The sequence below is a fragment of the Myotis yumanensis genome, unplaced genomic scaffold (assembly GCF_028538775.1).
Source record: "Myotis yumanensis isolate MYYU_CA2020_CCGP unplaced genomic scaffold, mMyoYum1.0.hap1 SCAF_6, whole genome shotgun sequence".
Taxonomy (NCBI): Eukaryota; Metazoa; Chordata; class Mammalia; order Chiroptera; family Vespertilionidae; genus Myotis; species Myotis yumanensis.
In genome coordinates, this window is record NW_027223757.1 from 76155248 (window position 1) to 76175074 (window position 19827).

General features: G+C 42.7%; 1 protein-coding gene across 2 annotated transcripts in view; it reads left to right on the top strand.

Annotated features, from left to right (window-relative positions):
- Nucleotides 1-19827, top strand: part of ELOVL5 (ELOVL fatty acid elongase 5) — an 82672-nt gene that overhangs the window by 50456 nt on the left and 12389 nt on the right. For both annotated transcript variants that reach the window (XM_070418408.1, XM_070418409.1), the window contains 2 exons: nt 5747-5812; nt 9022-9209. In XM_070418408.1, the coding sequence (XP_070274509.1) occupies nt 5755-5812; nt 9022-9209 (246 nt within the window). In that variant the 5' untranslated portion in view covers nt 5747-5754. Of the gene's footprint in view, nt 1-5746; nt 5813-9021; nt 9210-19827 lie in introns of those variants that run through there.

Below are 19827 nucleotides of genomic sequence, written 5' to 3' on the forward strand. Positions count from 1 at the left end.
CTGTGTTCCCACTGGACCCAGGTCGCCGAGCTGCCTGGAGAGTGATGCAGGTTATTGAGAAGTGATGTCACTGGTCCCCGTGCAGCTTGGGAGATGGGCACTGTAGCAGGCAGGCAGGCTGCAGGCCTGGGAGTGTGGTTGACATTATGTGCAAAGTGGGTCATGCTGTTCCCATGATTCCAGATCAACAGGCAAAGTATCAAGGGTTTTGCAGGGCCCTGTGCCTCCCCCATTCCTTTAGAAAAGTACAAAACTGTGTGGCTCGGCCCTCAGGCCGCTCGGCCCACAGGCAGCTCAGCAAGTGCTCCGTTTACCCAGCGGGGCAGGCCGGGCAAGCCTGGCAGTGAAGAATTCATTTGCTGACATCTTTTGTGCTGTGCCTGTGGCACAGCAGATAGGCTCAGCGAGGGAGACAAGAAGGAAAAAGGCACAGTGCTGTCAGGCAGTCTGCAGCCGGAGAAGAGGGCATGGTGGCAGTGAGCAGTTAAGGGTTGGCAGTCTTCTGTTCCCAGCCTGTGGCCACATGCTCTCTGCAAGTCACGCCGCGTGATTGCTATCTGTGAACCACCTCTGAGCGAGGTTGGGGCACCGGGCAGGGAGTGGAGGACAGGCCTCTCCGAGTTGCTGCCTGCCCTCTACCCCTGGCCTGGCCTGGGGTCCTTGAACATGCCAAGCAGCCCTGACCTTGGGACCATGCCACCCACCGGTCCCTCTCTTGATAGGTGCTCGCGCTCTGCATCAGGTTCCTGCTCTGTGGTCACCTTCTCTAACTGCAGTTCCCACTCTGTGAGCCCAACCCCTCAGCCTGCTTTATTTCTTCTTGCCATCAGTTATATTACATAACCTTTTGTATGTGTGTGTTTCCACCGCAGCCTGGACTTTTGTTCCCTCGGGGCCTTAGTAAGGCACCTGGCACATAGGAAGCACCCAGGAAGTGTGTGATGTGAATGAAGAAACATGCACACGGGAGCGAGGGGTGGGAAATGTGTAGCTGGCCAGACAAAAGTGGCATTGTGCGGAGTAAAGGATGGAAGAAAACCTTTGGTGCCCATGTCTCTTGGTGACTTGTGTAAAAACAAACCTGTCTAAGAAGGTTATAGTGCATGTTGGTTGTGGGCGTGGTAGGAGCACAGTTAGGGGAAAACCTTTATCACAGAAGCAGGCCTGTGAGCCATGGATCAGGACTCTGCTGGTCAATAAGCCCAGCTCTGGGCATCCTCCTTCCTTTCAACACAGACTTTCAGTGACTCTCTCTGAAAACTGTATTTCCCACTCATGTCTTTTCAGAGACTGTTTCACTAGATTTTTTTAAAATATATTTTTTATTAATTTTTAGAGAGGAAGAATGAGGGAGAGAGAAATAAAAACATCAAGGATAAGAGAGAAACATTAATCGGCTGCCTCCTGCACGCCCCCTACTGGGGGTCCAGCCCGCAACCCCTGGCCTGTGCCCTGACCAGGAATCAAACCTCTTGGTTCATGGGTCAACACTCAACCACCGAGCCACACTGGCCAGGATCACTAGCTATTTTATGTGCTCCCAAGTTTGTGAAAAGTTCTGCAAGCCTGAGAGAAGCCTTCTCCAGCGGAGAGAAATGCAGTGTGAGACAGATGTGATGCTGCTGACACCCACCCCTCCAGTGTGCTTTTGTGTGGAAATGTTCCTTCTGAGAAAGACAGGAGTCTCCAGCGCCTACCACTTCCACGGGCCTCTGCTCGAGACGGGTTTAGATCTGGATTATTCAGGACAGATGGTTGTAACAGAATTCTTCAGTGCCTCCAAGTACCGAGTTCCACACTCTGTGGCAGCCTGCTGCTGGGTTCAGTACACTGGGACTGAAATTTCGCCGTATGTTTCATCAAGCTGTTTTTCTGTTGCCGTGATGTTAGCCCAGTTTCTCAAGTTCAACTTTGTCCTGGGCATTGTCCTGGTAATGACAGGTCATTTGTACCACTTTCTTAGGGGCCTTTTTTTATTTTATTTTTAAGTCTACTCATGTTTTTCCCTCCTCCCCAACTCCACGCTACCGGTCTGTTTCCTATCATTTTAAAAATATTCCTGTGCTCCTGTTTCCAGCTTTTCTGTTTCTTCCTTGCATGGAAACCAAAACTGGCCACTAAGAGCTCTCTGAAAGGCCTCTTAGTTAAATATCGTCATGAGCCCCTGACTGACCTTGTCAGGGATCTTCCGGGTGCTAGATCCCAGGATACTGTTATGTGAACCTTATTTTTACAGCTTGGTATCAAAGGTGTATATGCAGCTTGTTTCAGTACGCATCATTCTAACAGCTACTCTTTAGCAAACTGGATTTTGTGTTTGGCTCACAGCGTCCTGAACGTCTCGTTTGTTCGAGGTCTCCAGGCATGCTCCTTTCTGTTTCTTCGGGTTTGGCAATCTTGTACACCGTAGGTGGTTGGTATGTGTGTATCTAATTAGCATGCTAATTTTAGCCCCGTCTTTCCTGTTTAGAGAATGTCTCCCAAGGTGTTAGCACGCCTCCACCTGTGTTGCTGTGCTCCTGGGAGTGATAGGACTTGAAGTGGACATGGTGGTTATCACAACAACTGGGGCTTGCTGGTGGCATTTCATGGACGGGCCAGGGACAGACTGCCAGCGGTGCCCCTGCAGAGGAACCCGTTGCCCACAGGTAGTGGGCAGTATTCATTATGGAGTTGAGCCTGTGGCAAACACACAGTAAGAAGCCTTCACCGTGGGCTTCCTGCACGCCAGGCACTGCCTAAGGGCACTATTTGACCTTCTTAACCTTAAGAGGCAATTACTGATTCTCCCATCTTATGATAGGAGGTTAAATGATGTGTCCAAAGTCACATTGCTAGTAAGTGGGAAAATAAGTTTCAAACCTAGATTGTCTGAGGAGAGGCCAGCTTTGAACCACTTCATCATCGCCAGCCTGGTATGCCTGCTCTCAGCCCCTTCACGCCGAGTACCTGGGTGTTAGGCCCACCAGTAAGCGGTGTACCCATCCAGTCATAGCAGGGTCCAGATTTGAAATATCTTAAAGGGGGTAAGTCTGTCCATCAGCAGTTAGTTCTTCCAATAGTCGTGGCGTTTATGGCCTTGTTCCTCCTTGAGCAGTCCCTCTATTTGCTTTCGATTGAGGTGCAGGGCCTATTCCATCTCAGACGAAGTTAAATTGTGTCAGAGTGAGTTCAATTGCACAAAAACATGATGGTTGTCTTCCAAAATTTGCATTTTCTAGATGATTTTCAATAGATTATGAAAACATAGATAAGGTTAAGCAGCCTTTAATAGATAAAACATTTCTTATTTAAGCATGGAAACATTTTTACGAAAAATTCTGCTGAGGAAATGTGAAGTTTAACAGATTCTTCTTAAGATGCTCTAGAATTTTTGTCCCCTGAAGAGGTTCAGTCAGTCTGAGGGAGGAACGTGGCTCAGGATAAGAATGGTCTTAGGAATACAGTATGTTAAAGAGCTGTTATTTTTTAAATGTTTTTAAATGTCAGAAGTGACCTAGTGAGCCGGGGTGTCAAAGGTGGTATAACTAACCGCTGGCTCTGTGGTGGCTTCTTGGTTTCTAGCCATGGACAGAGACAGTGAGTCACCTCCCTGAGTCCCCTCCAGGGCTGGACAGCCGTCCGGACCAGCACCCTGGTAGCTACTTCTTGGAGTGTCATTGATGGCTTCGCCTATCTCTTATCTCACAGCTGGGCTGGAGAGAGCCCATTAGGCAAACTCACATTAGCCAAAGAACACATATGCTCCAGCATGGCAAGCCAAGGAAGAGAGGTAGCATTAAATGATTAACAGCTGGGTTAATAAAACTGATGCTTGCCTTTGCTCTTGGAAGGTAAAATGTTTGTGGTTATTTCTGTAAGAGTAATGGCCAGGAAAGTTGAAAATGTATGTCTCCTATAGTTAATATAGGAAATCTAGACCATTTGTGTATAAAAAGTTGCCTAGCTGCCCTATAAATGTCAATCTTGAATAAGGGGGAAATGAATAAGGGGGAAATAAGGGATTTATGAAAACTTGGAGGATGGAGTTAGAGACGTAACTATTGATTTGATACTATCCTCAAGATGTTTTATTAAGTGAAAACAAGCAAGTAATATATATAGCAGGTCCTCAAATAACATAATTTCGTTATAATATTGATGAGATGCCATGAGAACTTAACTCTTGTTTTTATCAATTAGCCTATGGTAAAATTGGTTTCATTTTGCCATAGTTCATATTGAAAATGTTAAGTGAGGATTTACTGTATATACTTCTTGGTATAACAGTATTTTTCTAAGCTTCTTTTTTTCTGTGACACCCCGCCCACATTAAGAATATATTTTACATCACAGCTGAGTACATCATACTTATAAATATGATACAATAACATTAAAGATTTATGAAACAGTATTCGTTCTCACTTTCATTATCATTATTTTTAATACTAAGTTAACTTGATCATCTACTAATATATGATCTACATCTACAATCCACAGTTGTAAAAACACCCATTTAGTATGGCCTCTTTTGTGTGCAAAAGAGAAAAATCTTGGGAAGTATATCCAAAAATCTCACCATTAGGTTTCTCCTAGTATTGGGGCTTTAGGGATTGTGGTTGGAGGGAAGTGATAAGATTTTTTTTTACCACCTCTTTTCATTTTTATTTTTATAAAGATAGTCTATCCATACATTTTTTTGTTCCATTTATTCATTCTCTTGTTTGTACCTTTTTAAAATTTTATTTTATTGTTTAAGATATTATAAATAGTAGTACATAAGTCTCCTTTTTTTTCCCCATTGACCTTCCCCCGCTTCCCTAACCGCCCCCCCCCCCCCCCCCCCCGCAGTGTCTTGCGTCTGATTGTTGTGCTTACATGCATGCACACAAGTCCTTCGGTTGATTTCTTATCCCCTCAACCCTCCCCTACCTTCCCGCTGTAGTCTGACAGTCTGTTCAATGCTTCTTTGCCTCTATTTTTATTCAACAGTTTATAATGTTATTTATATTCCACAAATGAGTGAGATCATGTGGTATTTATCTTTCACTTGTACTTTTTAAAAAAATATATTTTTATTGATTTCAGAGAGGAAGGGAGAGGGAGAGAGAGAGTCAGAAACGTCAATGATGAGAGGGCATCGTTGATCAGCTGCCTCCTGCACACCCCCCACTGGGGATCTAGCCCGAAACCCAGGCATGTGCCCTTGACCAGAATCGAACCTGGGACCCTTTAGTCCTCAGGCCGAGGCTCTACCCACTGAGCCAAACCAGCTAGGGCCTCTTTTCATTTTTAATATTTGAATTTTTTACGGTGGGCATGAATGAAATATTAAAAAAAAATAAAAGTAACAAGCAGAGAAAACCACCTTTTCACTGTGGCATTCCTTCCTTTGATACAGCACTTCCTGTCTTTGTCCTCTTGGCTCCGCCTTGTTCTTGCCGCATGGGATCCCCTCCTGTCTGCCACCATTCCCTCCAGTTTCACTCCTCCCCACTGAGATTTCAGCTTCACGTGGTGTTTTTATGGGACTGAGAGAAGTTTAGACTGGCACTTCTAAAGTGAATTCACGGGACTGTGTCTTTCGTTTTCATTTTCAAATTAGAACTAGCAGATAAGTTATTTCTGTGAGTTTAAAAAAATATTTTCGCATAAGGAATTTAACCTTGTCTATAGCATATTCTTGGAAAATTTGTTCTTTTAGGAAATATAGTACGTAAAAAGCATTTTGAGCAGAGCTTAATCAATGTCTTTTTTTTCTTAATAGGTTTTAAAATGGAACATTTTGATGCATCACTTAGTACCTATTTCAAGGCATTGCTAGGCCCCCGAGGTAAGGTGGTTTTTGGTTTTGCTTCCTTTCCTCTCCCTACCCTCCACCCCCTTCCTGGATATAGCCACTTGCAAATATTGTGTGATGATATTCTAGAAAACATTAGCATTTTCTATGATAAGACTAACGCCTTGTCCGGGGTAACAAGGGCCTTGGAGAAGTCCTCTGGTGGTTACTGAAATGTTGCCGCGTTCCGGCTGCTGGAGCAGAGACACAGCTCCTGTGACCCTCTGCTTGTTTTAGCAGGAAATCAAATTATGCTATCAGGCTAGTAGCCTGAAAATGCCAAGATTTCACCGTTATCACCTGTATGTTTTCCTCAATTCTTATGAGTCTCCAGCTGAAACTGGCTTCCAAAATGCACTATTGCACTAGGAGTTTAAAACTCTTTCCCTTTGACCATTGTCAGGGCTTTTTAATGTCCTTCCACATGTGTCACGTCAGCAAGTAAATATATACACATGCACTCACATTTTACTATCTCGTCATCTTTTATTATCTCTTAGGAAGTAAATCAGCTCCTTGATTGCCTTCCTTTAATGTCATCAAAAATGTTTCTCAGGGTCGGACCTATAAAGAAGTAACTCTTTAGGTTCACAGAAATAATTTACAGGGAAACTGCAATTTAAAAACAGATCTTTTAAAAGATTCTCGGTTTCGCTCATGATTTTTAAAACTCAGGATAAAGCAGCAGTTTATTCGTAAGGCAGAGATGAAATCATGTGTGATGCCATTTGTGACAGTGAGGATGTGGAGAGAGAGCCTATGTTGGTGTAACCTCTCTGGAGGGTAGTTGTGTCTTCTGTTGGAACTACAATGCACATGCCCTTTGACTCAATTGTTTGACTCCTAAGAATTTATCCTGCAACTACTCTTGATCAGTTATGCAAAGATGAACATCAGGATGCTCCTTACGGCATTGCTTGTCAAAACTGAAATGACCCAGATGCCCATTCATAGGGGATAGGTTAAATACATTTGTGCGCAGCCCATGGAAAAGAACAAGTTAAGTTAGATCCATCTGTATGCTTGTGTTGGGACAATGCCCCACTTCAGCTTTACAGGACCCCAAATTTCCATTTTCACTAGCTGAAACAATAAAACTTACTAGCTTGCATTACAAGGTCAACTCCTGAGTTATTTCAGGGGCTGAATGCTGTTAAGCAATCCCTGTTCTTGTCATTTTCTGCTTTGCATCCTCAGTACAGCAGCAGCTCTGTCCTCAGAACAGGTCCCCCACCCGTCGTGGTGGGATGGCTGCAGAGGAGGAAGAAATCTCATCTGCATGGGTTTATGAATAAGGAAACCCTTCCCAGAGCCCCTCACCAGCTGTCATCTTCTCAAAGCTCAGTGGCCATCTTTGCTTCACATGCCTATGTCTGCACCTGTCACCAGAGAGTGGGTGAGGATGACCATGATTAGCTAGGTCCCAGCTGCCCGGGAAGTACTAGGCTCTATGGAAGGAGGTTGGATACTTGGCTAATATGGAAAGATGAAGATCTGTCATAAAACTTAAAAAGCAAGGTGTAGACGGAACTTCAAGTAAAAGGAAATGGGAGATTTCTGTGTGTATGCTTTTTGTGTTTTGAAACATAACTCACATGCAAACATCTGATGTTAGTTGCTAAGTGGCAACTTGTTTTCTCAGAATTGACAGCTGAAAACAAAGGTGTTAAGAATCCCCTTGCTGAGCTCACTGGGGCCGGCCACTTCCCTGACGGACTTCTGAGAACCACCAATTCTACAGAACTGGTGGTAACACCTTCTACCGCACCAGCCCAACTAGTGGGAGAGGGTAGAGGCCATCTCCCTCTGACGCCAAGGAGGAAAGCCAGGAAACCTGGGGGAAACTTAAGGTGTCTGCAAGAAAGCAGGCTGACAGGTCCTCCCAATACACATAGGCTTGTCCTATGAGGTCAAGGGAAAAAGCATTGGAGAGAAGGCAAGGTGGTCCAGCCAGGAGGTCAGAGAAGGGACAGAGGCTATCCCTTTTAGCTGCTGTGACTCAGAAGATCCAGGATGTGAAACCTTCGTGTGCTTCTGAGCTCCAGAGGAGGGGGGCCTTGGAGAAGCCACAGGATTTGGGGGCTCGCCAGGGCAGGATACGAGGGGAACAGGCTGCAGAGGTGGCTTCCTGGGAGTCGGCCAAAAGAGGAAGTTAAATCTTGCAGTAGACCAGCGGTTCTCAACCTGGGGGTCGAACGACCCTTTCACAGGGGTCGCCTGAGACCATTGGAAAACACATATATAACTACATATTGTTTTTCTGATTAATCACTATGCTTTAATTATGTTCAATTTGTAACAATGAAATTGGGGGTCACCACAACATGAGGCACTGTATTAAAGGTTGCGGCGTTAGGAAGGTTGAGAACCACTGCAGTAGACGGATAACACCTAGGGGATCTGGCTGCCAGGGAGTTGACTCCCATCCCAGGAGAAGGTTGTCACGTTGCTGCCGGCAGCTACTTAGAACTAATTTTCTTTTCCTCCTCATTCCTGCCTAGGAAACGGGGTGGGAGCAAGGGAGTTCTTTCCTAGACCAAGTAGCTCCCTGGAAACCATGTAGGTCTTCTCAAGCCTCTACTCCTCACGTGGTTCCTTAATACCTTAAGTCAGGGGTCCTCAAACTACAGCCCGCGGGCCACATGCAAATACAAATATTGTATTTGTTCCTGTTTTGTTTTTTTACTTCAAAATAAGGTATGTGCAGTGTGCATAGGAATTTGTTCATAGTTTTTTTTAAAACTATAGTCCGGCCCTCCAACCGTCTGAGGGACAGTGAACTGGCCCCCTGTTTAAAATGTTTGAGGACCCCTGCCTTAAATAGTCACTTACTGGTCATTGCCGTGTCTAGGGTTTCATTACCCCATGCATAATTTAACAAACCTGGTTGATAAATCCAGTTAGTGGAAAATTTAGCTTTCTCTCTCTTTTTTAAGGTTTTTTGGAAAGGATTCTTTAAATTATTATTTTACTTAGCAAAAATCATGAGTAATATACACATTGTTGTTCAGAACATGTACCAGGGAGCTTCATCTTGGATGACATAGACCGAAAAAAACTCAACGCTTCCTCTTGTTGCTCCGTTGGTAATAGGAACATTAGTATTAGGAAACTATTATAAAGTTGTGGTTAGAGTTCTTTTTTTTTGGTATTTGAAAAAGGTTTTGGTGATCACTAACTACTGTTCCTTTATTATTTTCCAGATACCAGAGTAAAAGGATGGTTTCTTCTGGACAATTATATACCTACTTTCATTTGCTCCACCATATACTTACTAATTGTATGGCTGGGGCCCAAATACATGAAGAACAGGCAGCCGCTCACTTGCCGAAGGATTTTAGTGGTGTATAACCTTGGGCTCACCTTGCTGTCTCTCTATATGTTCTGTGAGGTAGGTCCGAGGTTCACGGGCTTTCTCTCACTTAACTCTACTCGTGTTGCTATCCTGAATTGTGTTCCTAAATGAAGGTGGTGGTAGGGGAACTCGGAGAGCAAGTACATTAATTATACTTTGAGTGTGTTTTTGAAAATTGATATTTCAAAATGCCAGTGTTGTTTGCCCCCTGGAATATGTAAAATGGAAGCCTTTGCTATTGATTCTCATGTTTTGTATTATATTTAGAAGTAAAATATTTCAGAAATACTCTTATGCGAGCAGAATACAGAGTGGAAAACGAACAAAATGTGAAAAACAGATCTGTGAGCACTTTATTATAAGTATTTAATAGATGGTTCTTGTTTGGAGGTGGGGAGGAAGGAAGTGGGTGTTACCAGTGTTTGCTTGTGTTTGTGGTAAGTCAGCCTCTATCCTGATCTGATTTCTGTAAATAGGTTTGAGATTTGACAAATTATTTTTTAAAAGCTAAGAATAGTGGATAGGAGATCTGTGTTAAGGTTTGAATGGTTTGCATATGTTCAGACCCAATTATTTCCTCTATATAACTGGAATGTTGGCGACCACATTGATGATCTCAAAGTCAAATGTAGCTTAAATAAAAATGAAAGACAAACCAGAATCGATACTATGTCCTTCCTATTTTGCAAAGTATAGTAATACAGCCTTTAAAAGCTGAGGGAGGGCAGGAGGACTGTTCTCCAGTAGTAAGCACAATTTTAGGGGAAGGACTACACCTTTCAGGCTTACAACACAAGTGTCTTACAACACAGAATTATAGCTACATCTGTGAGGTGGAGAATTAAGCCATACCTAAAACAGACACTTTTAAGCAGTCCTGTTCCGATTTTTGACCTTTTATTGTGGCTTTAATTCTCCACGGAGTAGTCAATAAGATAAAGGGGAGAAGGAAGAGGAGTGCTGAAAACAAATCTTAAAATTACTGTTTAAAGAAAGAATAAATTTGCGTCAGCCTCAGGCTGTGATGGCTCCCTGTCTGCGTGTGGCTGGCTGTGTATGAGGATGGATATGGGTGTATAAGCTATTGGGAAACATTGCATTTGATCATCAGAGGTATTGTAGCTGTGGGAGGTCTGTGTCTTGTTCTCCCACACATATTTCATAAGCCATGGTAACGATTTTGTAACTACAACACTAGATGCTACGTATCATTACTTTTATGCTTGACTCTCTGTCAAATGCTTACAACTCCTCTTTTGCTTTGTTTCTGACCTATTCTAGAACAAAGGCAGTATAATTAGCCTGCAAGATGGAGATGGCAGGACTGGAGGCAGGGCCAGTGTGCAGGAGGGACTCCTGGGCCCAGCACTGTGCCCATCTCTGTGTGTCCAAGGGACAAAACCGCAGCCAGCTGGCAGGTTTTTTAGAATGAACCATTTACTTTCTCATAATTGATAGATGCTAGAGCTATTTCATTAAGAAAGCTCTTATAGGGTTTCTTATTACATATAGCAGTCGTCTAGAGAAAAAAATATGTAAGATTATTAAATCTTATAGAACGTAAGCACCTGATGCCTTGAATGTTTCTCTGACCCTAAGATACAGCAGCAGCTTCATCATGTAACCTCACTTAAACAGATCATTTCCTGGTGAAGAGAGGGGGGAAGTGCTGCATAAATTGCTGCTTTGTATAAATGAGTGAAAGCATTTAATAAGTATAGATTTTCTTCTGACAGCTTCATGAGCACAATAGAAGGCATTGAGCAGTGCCTGTGCATTGACTATAGAGATTTAAGAAATATACAGAGACGGAAAATAACAATTGAACTCACAATTTAAAATATATAGAGAAGTCATAGATAAGGGGGCAATAATTCCTTAAATCAAATTAAGACTATAAACTGTACCCAGGTCAGATATGCCTGAGTTTGAAATAAGCCCTGGTACTCCTGATAACGATAGTTACACTTGGCTTTTTTTCCCCTCTGTACTGACATAATCTCATCAGAAATAGCATGATAACAAACCGTTTGTCAAGTTTTTTAGTTTCATTTTCGCTACCGGTTTTTCTTTTTGTACTTAGCACTTATATTCTAGGGACTACTAAAGCAGGAGGGCAGCCAGGGAGCTGCAGAACAGAACAAGCTGAGGCGGTGGTGGAGCCCAGCGGGCCCTGGTTTCAGAGAAATATCCCAAGAGTTAGAGTTGTTTGCCTGTGGTCACACAATTGACATGGTCGTGATTGTTAATCTTCACCCTCATGCTTATCTGCATATTTGGGTCTGTAAAGAATTTGAAAAATAAATGTTTAGTCATTGATATTTTTGTTTATTTAATCCTGTGGTGTGAATTCACAGCTGCCTTTGCAAGTTCTAGGTTAAGACAAAAAAAAAAGTTGTCTTAACTAAAGCAGACCAGGAGAAATCTTGACAGAAAAGAGATAAGAAGGAAATGGTTGGTAATCACAGAAACTGTAAAATTGCTAGAAGAAAGTAAATACATGACAGTTTTAACATCGAGTAACTGAGTTTCAAATGTAGAAAGAAAGTAGACTTGTTCATAGTTTATGCATTTGTTAGGAAGAAAATTAAGAAGAGAGTCGTGGCATTTCTTTTACTTATCTCATGAGTTTGGTGTTTATTTCCAGGAAAGAGGTCATAGATCCCTGATTAGAAGTATATTTGAACAGTGAGACGTTTTAGATTGAAAGTATAGGACTTTATGCAAGCCTTTTAGCTTTTACTTGTTAAATTATGGGTTGTCTAAGATACAATCAATAGTGATCTTCTTTCTTTTTTTTTTTAAATATATTTTATTGATTTTTTACAGAGAGGAAGGGAGAGAGATAGAGTTAGAAATTTCGATGAGAGAGAAACATCGATCAGCCGCCTCCTGCACATCTCCCACTGGGGATATGCCCGAAACCCAGGTACATGCCCTTGACCGGAATCGAACATGGGACCTTTCAGTCCGCAGGCCGACGCTCTATCCACTGAGCCAAACCGGTTTCGGCTTATTTCTTATTCAGAAATAAAATTTGAAGTTATAAAAGAGAAACAACTTAGTTTGCATTAACTCAGCTTTGTAAAAGTTCCCCTGTAGCAAACATAAAAATCTTGTGTTCCTTTCCATCCTCAGAGAGTCAGGGCATATTTCATCTGAACAAATGCCCCACTGTTTTTGTTTGTTTGTTTGTTTTTTTAACTATCTACTTGTCTTTCCCCTTGTCCCAAACCCCAGATTGGGAATCCCCACCTACCCAATGCGAAACTGTGGCTTTTCCAAATTACGGGGCGGGACTTGCATTTCCCTTGGCCCACCCAGCAAGCTCTCTGAGCCGCTTCTCACTCCTTTGTGTGCACATATCAACCATGAGGTTCCCACTTAGGCAGCTGCTGTGTCCTGATGTGGAACCATTTTGGTGTGTCTGCTGTCTTCTCTTTGCCTCAGCATCACCACTAAGCAGAGGGGATCTAAGTGCTTGATTTGTTATAGTCCAAGAGGGCCCGTCCCTGTTTAGCCTGCTCCCTGCACTGATCCTGCAACTCTTCAGTAGCTGCTGGGGTTAGTATTGCACAGCCCACATGACTTTGAACTGAGAGAACTGCCTGCTAACCTCTCCTTAGGAGGAACCACTGAGCATTCATAACCTGTCCATTAGGCCCAGCTCTACTCGACTGCCCCTGCCCCCTCCAGCACCAGGGTCTTTCATTCTTTGGTCCCTACCCCTTAAAAATGCTCTCCTCCTTTCTGACGTAGGCCCACCTCGGTTTGACAGCCTCTGTCTCATTTTTGAGGACTCGATTCAAGGATCAGTTCCTCTGTGAAGCTGTGAGGGGACATAGCTACAGGCATGATTTTTCAGCGTAGTTTGCTTCCCCATTCCCAAGGAACGTGACACTTTTTTTTTTTTCCCATTAAAGGGTTCTAGTGGATGTGCCTCCTCTCACACAGATCACGGGCTTACAGGATGGCTGTCCTGACAGTGTTTATTCCTCATCTTTTCTTCCCTTGTTGGTCTGGTCCACCCAACGTGTCCTACGCATTAGGATAGAGGAAAGCAAATGCCAGAACCACAGTTTTACTTTATCTCACAAAGACAAACCACAGATTACAAATAAGATTATTTTTTTAGTATTTATATGTGTTTATTCCCTTGCAGTTAGAAGTGTATGTTGTGAGTAGTGGGAGAGAGTTCTCTGACACACACACATTCAGACATTTAAAGTGTAATTTTAAAACAGTGATTGACAGCTATGTATCTAGATTGGCACAGATCCAAAGCTTATTCTTTCTTTCCTTTTGCAATTTTCACATTCACTTGTAATTTTGGAACTACTTAAAAATATGGAAAATAAAATCACATAAATGATATCTATGCACCTAACAAATATTAACATTTTCTTATTGTTTTGAATTTTTTGTCTGTAAAAGAAAACATTACAAAATACATTTAACTTTCTTCTAAAGTTCATATGTTTCTTCTCTGGCTATATTGTCATGCTCTTACTATATATGTATGTATACGTGACAATATATAGTATATTCTGAGACAGTTTTTTTAATTTACATAAATGGTCTACTGTTTATACTCTTTTTCAAATAACTTTTTTCAGTTGACATATTTTGAGGTGAATCCATGTTGAATTTTAAGGTTAATGTATTTGGTTTAACTTCTCTGTGTTATTTCAGTGTTAGAATTCCTTTTACCATTTTATCTGTGTGATTTTTTTTATGGACATAAGGTTTCCAATTAATAATTATGTTGAATATCCTTGGATATGTCTCCTTGTGCACATGTGATTGTGTTTTGTTCTGTTTTTACCAGATACTCATATGAGAGTTTAATGACCCAATCGGACAGTCTCTGTCTTTTAGTGGGGAAATTTAATCCATTTTCATGTAGCATGTTAATTATTTGGAATAATTTATATCTTTTGTGTGTGTGTGTGTGTGTGTACATATTTTCTTTGTCCTTTTTTTGTTTGCTTTCTTTTGAATTTCATATATTTTTTCATTTTACCAATTTAAAAGTTATTCACTCTAATTCTATTAGTTACCCATATTTTTTATTTTTTGTTAATCCTCACCGAGGATATTTTGATATTTTTCCATTGATTCTCTCTCTCTCTTTTTTTTTTTTTTAAGAGAGAGAGAGAGAGTGAAAGGGAGGGGAGAGAGAGGAGAGAGAGAGAAATAGAGAGACATCGATCAGTTGCCTCTAGCATGCACCCCAACTGGTGCTAGGCATCAAACCTACCACCCAGGTACGTGCCCTTGACCCTGTGGTATGCGGGCCAATGCTCTAACCATTGAGCATACTGGCCAGGCCTTAATATGCATTCTTAAATTAATAGAGTCTAAAGTGATTATTTCTATTTTCCTAAATAATACAAGGAGCTTAGAAAAGTTCATCTCTGATTCCCCATCCTCCATTTTATTGTTAGCAAGTGTTTAGTTCCACCTTTTCCTAAGGTCCTAATCAATCATCATTATCACAATCAATGCTTACTGGTTTTTTTTCTCTCACTATTGATCTGTGAAATCCATTCTTTGAGGTTTAGTTGCCTTTTGAAATAGTTCTTTTCTGTTAAGAATACATTCTATGAGTTTCTATTTGACATCATTTTATTTGTATTTATGCTTGAGCAGTATTTTAGCAGAGTGTAGAATTCTAAATCTATTTTTCCTGAGCACTCTGAAGATTTATTCCATTTTTGTACATTTGTAGGTCATCTTTTTCTTTCCAGGTATTTTAAAATTGCATTTTAAAATAAAATAGTGTGCTTAGTCATCCATTTTTATTTACCTCATTCGGGACTGTGCGCCTGAAATCTGAGAATTTGTTTCATTAATTTGAGAAAGTACTCGGCATCTTCTCCTTGACCACCTTTCTCCCTCCATCTCCAGTGCCGCCTCGGGCTCCATTAGACACATGTGGGACAGTCTCAGACTCCACATGCCCTCTCTTTTGTATTTTTTTTTTTTTTTGTAGCTTTCTATCTCTCTTCTGCATTCTTCTAATTCACTCATACTTTCAATTGTCTAATCTGTTATTTCATTAATTTTTAGTTTCAATGACTATATTTTCTTTCTAAAAGTTCATTGCTCATTCTTTTTTCATCCTATAACATGAAACATTGTTGTTGTTTTTCTCCATGATAGAGATGTAAGACAGTGATCTCCAAACTGAACCATTTGCTATATTGCTTTTAAAAATATTCTTTAAAAAGTTTTCTTTCAGCTATGTCTGTGATGCCATGCCTCTGGGAATTAACATTAAATCTACATTAAATTTCTTTACCATTTAAAAAAAAAGTAGAATGGTTTGTTGGGCATCCTGTTAAGCATCTCAAACTAGCAATTGCTGGGGTCATATCAGGTAAATGTGTCTTCCCAAATAAAAGAAAGATTTTAAAAGGACTAACTTCCTCTTTACAGAAAATTTTTTTGGGGGAAAAAACATCACCTTGTAATTAGGCATCAATGCCGTTGGCGTTTTCGGTGATTCATGTAGCATTTCTGTGTTTGTGTTAATAGTGGGGGAGTTGGTTTTGCTTTTGTTCCTTTTGCTGCCTTGCTAGGACCAGACGTCAGTGTTTTCTAAGATTCTTTTGAAGGTTTCTGATGCTGCATTATTGGGAAGATGAAAGAAGCTGAGCATTTGAGGGGATGAGTGTTCTGCCTGTGCTTTCGAGCCTCTCTAACTGGGGGTGGATGCTGTGGGGGTAGCTCCCCAGGCACCTGACAGGAGTTCCCCCCAGGGCTCTGGCTTTGAGCATCCCCCATAGAACCACAGAGCAGTTGCTCTGGAAACATTATATTCTGAACAGTCTTGTTTTTCTTTCCCTTCAGGCTTTCCTAAAATAGATACGTTATTGTGGGAAAATGACATTTGGAAAAACACTTAAGAGACCTTGCAATTGATTATTGAGTTTTATAAAAAAAATTGTATTTTGTTTGCCAAAATCCTTTGAAAAGATATTTATTATTCTGCTTTTTCCCATTTAAGAGAGGTACAGAAAAGTTGAAACATCTGGTGAGATGAATACTTACGAGGCCTGAGCATTGCCTGAAATACTTCCTACTCTTCAGTTCCCTTAACAGCTGAAATTCCTTGCTCAGAAAGAACCCTCTCAGGGAGTGGCAGACTCCATGGTTGCTTGCCCCTTCGTACCTGGCCCTGCCCTGAGGGAATGCCATTCAGCGGGGAGAATGGAGAGAAGGATGCGGCCCACACTGCCTTCTCACCCAGGGGAAGAGACAGGAATGCCTTCCAGTAGAGAGGCAGCTTGGGGTTGGTCCAAAGCCCGGCCAGACTCCTCTAAACTGACCCTGCAAACCTGTGGTAACACGGCTGTGCAGCTGGTATAACAGGAGCACGTCATTCTGCAAACCCTCAGCCGAAGCAAAACGAGGCTGAAAGCCAGTCATTGGCTGGAGGTCTCTCTTTAAATTATGCAAAGGATGCTCTGGCTGGGGCTTCTGGACACAGTAGGAGCAGCCCCACTTCAGACCTAGTCATGGGCTGTTGAGTGTTGGAAGCTATTTTGCTATCATTTGGCTAGACTCATAGCAAAGACTTCTATAGAGCCTGCCTCATGCCAGGTGCTGGGCTAACTCATTTAATGTTCATCGCACTATTATCACCCCCTTTCTGCAGAGAGAAAGCGCCCGGGTGGACCTGGGATCCAAACCATTGGGCAGCACTGCCTCAAAAAGCTAAATCTCGCTTGAGGTTTTTCTCTCCCCAGCCACTACCACCCCCATGAAATATAAAATAAGTGCTTCTTGCCGGGTATGTGGAAGCAACCTGCCTGAAACCACCTCTCAGGAGGCCCGAGCAGAGAGAAAAGAACTGCCAGCAAAGAGGACCAGGCCTGGAGTTCAGGGAGAGATGCCAGACATACCTGTTCCAGGTTGGGCTTGAGGACAAGCTGTTTCTTTGTGCTTTGTTCTAAAGAATTCTCTAGTGTACAGAGCCTCTCCTTATGACTTAACCAAGAGTATTCCATTCAGCTTTAACCCAGTGGTGTTCCCCGTCATAAGGGGAGTGAAACACTTTTGGAGGTCACGGGTGTAAAATTATCTTAATGAGCATCCTTATGCTCCGGACATGAACGTTTTGAAATTCAAAACCACATGCTTTGACCTGACCCTCTTCCGTAACGGCACTGCCGAGATTGGCCAGCTAAACCCTAGAGGGAATAGGTACATTTAATTTTGGAGGAGCTGATGGTTAATTTTATTTTATTTTATTTTTTTTAATATATTTTATTGATTTTTTACAGAGAGGAAGGGAGAGAGATAGAGAGTTAGAAACATCGATGAGAGAGAAACATCGATCAGCTGCCTCCTGCACATCTCCCACTGGGGATGTGCCCGCAACCCAGGTACATGCCCTTGACCGGAATCGAACCTGGGACCTTTCAGTCCGCAGGCCGACGCTCTATCCACTGAGCCAAACCGGTTTCGGCTGATGGTTAATTTTAAACCAATCATCTGCTGAAGATAAAGATGCAGCTAAAGGGCTACTTTTCCACAGAATTGTTCACGGGTGGAGTAGCCCCACTGTGTCCACTAAGGGTTCACACTCAGACAGAGAAGGGCAAGGGAGCTAGGAACCGCTGTGTGATGTTGCATCTGTGCTGAGAATCGGGATTCCTGGGTGCTGGTCCCAGCAGTGCTTCCACAAAGCTGTATAACTTCAGGCCACCCTTCTCTCGCCTGTTTCCTTATGAAAAACATGCACTTCTACTAGGTCTAAAAATACACACTTGGAAGTTCACCTAGAAGCCAAGTTGTGAAATTATTAACCCCACACACTTGGTGGTATTGCTTAGAAATGTCCCTCGATGCATTCTCATGCCAGTGTGGATTGTCTCTGTCTCATGCCAGTGTGGATTGTCTCTGTCTCGTTACCTCTCAGGGGATAATCACCACACAGCTCATCAAGCCATTCTCACCAAAGGAGTTATCTTGCTGCTCTGACATCTTGGGGTGAATGACTGATAAGGGCCACCCAGGATGACATTTTTCTGCTTATTTTTTAAGTGTTTCAAATGACCTTGTTCCTGGAGCTGCTTTGGTAGCATTCCGGAAGGTACCATAGAAATGGATATCTTGCTAAAGGTTTTACCTCCTTTGTGGTTAAATGTGGTGTCAGTTGAGAAAAGTCAAATTGCAGCAGTAGAAATGACTCACTTAATGAACTGTGTCATCCCAGACCCAGCTGTGGCACCCGCCTAACTTTTCTTTAATTGAGAAGGTGCAGGAAACCACCTTTGGTTATTGAGTTTGTCTCACAAAGAGAGAAGAAAGCTTCTCGCTGGGCGTTAATCATAACTCTTCGCATGTGTATGGCCTGAGGAAGGAGAGAGCAGATGTGGTTTGTGTGATGCTGCTGTATCTGTTACCTGGGAGAAGCCAGGTAGAGTGTGGTGCTCCCCTGGAGTGCTCAGCAGTGTCCAGGGACCTGGGCAGATAGTGGGAGCTGCTCCTTGTGGCCTCCTTCATGGGAGTACAGTCCTGCCCTCTTCTGAACTGATTCCCAGAAGCCTCGCCTTTGTGCAGCCTCCTGGCCCTCTCCCCCTGCGGTGAATTTCCAGGGACTGACCAAGGCAGCTCTTTGGAGAGAAGCCCAGCCTGAGCCCTGGAGGGAAAGATGAGATGTTGACTAGAGTATTGTCTCCTTGCAGGGCTGGAGGGAAGGCCAGGACTTTGCTTAGAAAGCCTCTGGGGTCTGTTACTCACAGTCATGAGTCACCACAGGGTCTTAAAGCACAGAACTGTGTGGTTTCCTTCTGACGGGAATGGGGGGAGAGGACGCTGATACTGGCCGCTTTATGGAGGATGCTCTGAGACTCTTAGATCAGTGAAATTTAATTCAGGTGCTGGTCCTCGTGTGTTGCTATTCTAACCCTTCTGAAGCCCCGGATATTTAAGAATTGAACTTTCCATGTCACCAATATATTTCTTAAAGACTGCTTTTCATCTTGTGAACAGAATTCAGATAAATGTCACGTTCAAACCTCATTGAGATACTTTCTTGTATTCCAGTTCCTCCATTTGAAAAGCAAAAACAAAGCCTTTTTATCCCCCTACAAATAAAACATCAGACCTGGATCTGGAGGACAAGAGCAGTACCTTGAGCTGCTGTCAGTAGTCCCGCTAATAACTTGTTGGGCACCTCTGTGTACAAGTGCCCACACTGGGTTCCATGGAGGCGGGAGCCACAGGCACTGCTGAGCTCTTGCAAGCTGCTTCAAACAGACCCATGAACTAGGGCTTAAAAGGGAGCACGTGAGCGAGTAGGTACGAGTCACGCAGAGTGAGCTTGGAGGAAGAATGGACAGCAGGCTGGAGCGCTGAAGGGAGCAGCCATGAAGAAAATAGTTTTAACCGAACTCTGAAGGGTAGACGGGATTTTTAGAGCTGGAGATGGGGTACGTGGTTGCAGAGAGCATCCCAGCTGAAAGGAAGAAAGGAATGGTCGTTGCTTACATTGATTGTGCTTACCCTGCATTCCAGGTGAGATAAGAGAAGCATTGCTCACTCCCATCTCCTTAATTTCCCAGCTTTAAGAGGCGGGAGTATTATTTTTATCCTATTTGAACAGCGAGGAAACAGGCCCAAAGAGATTAAAATACCTTCC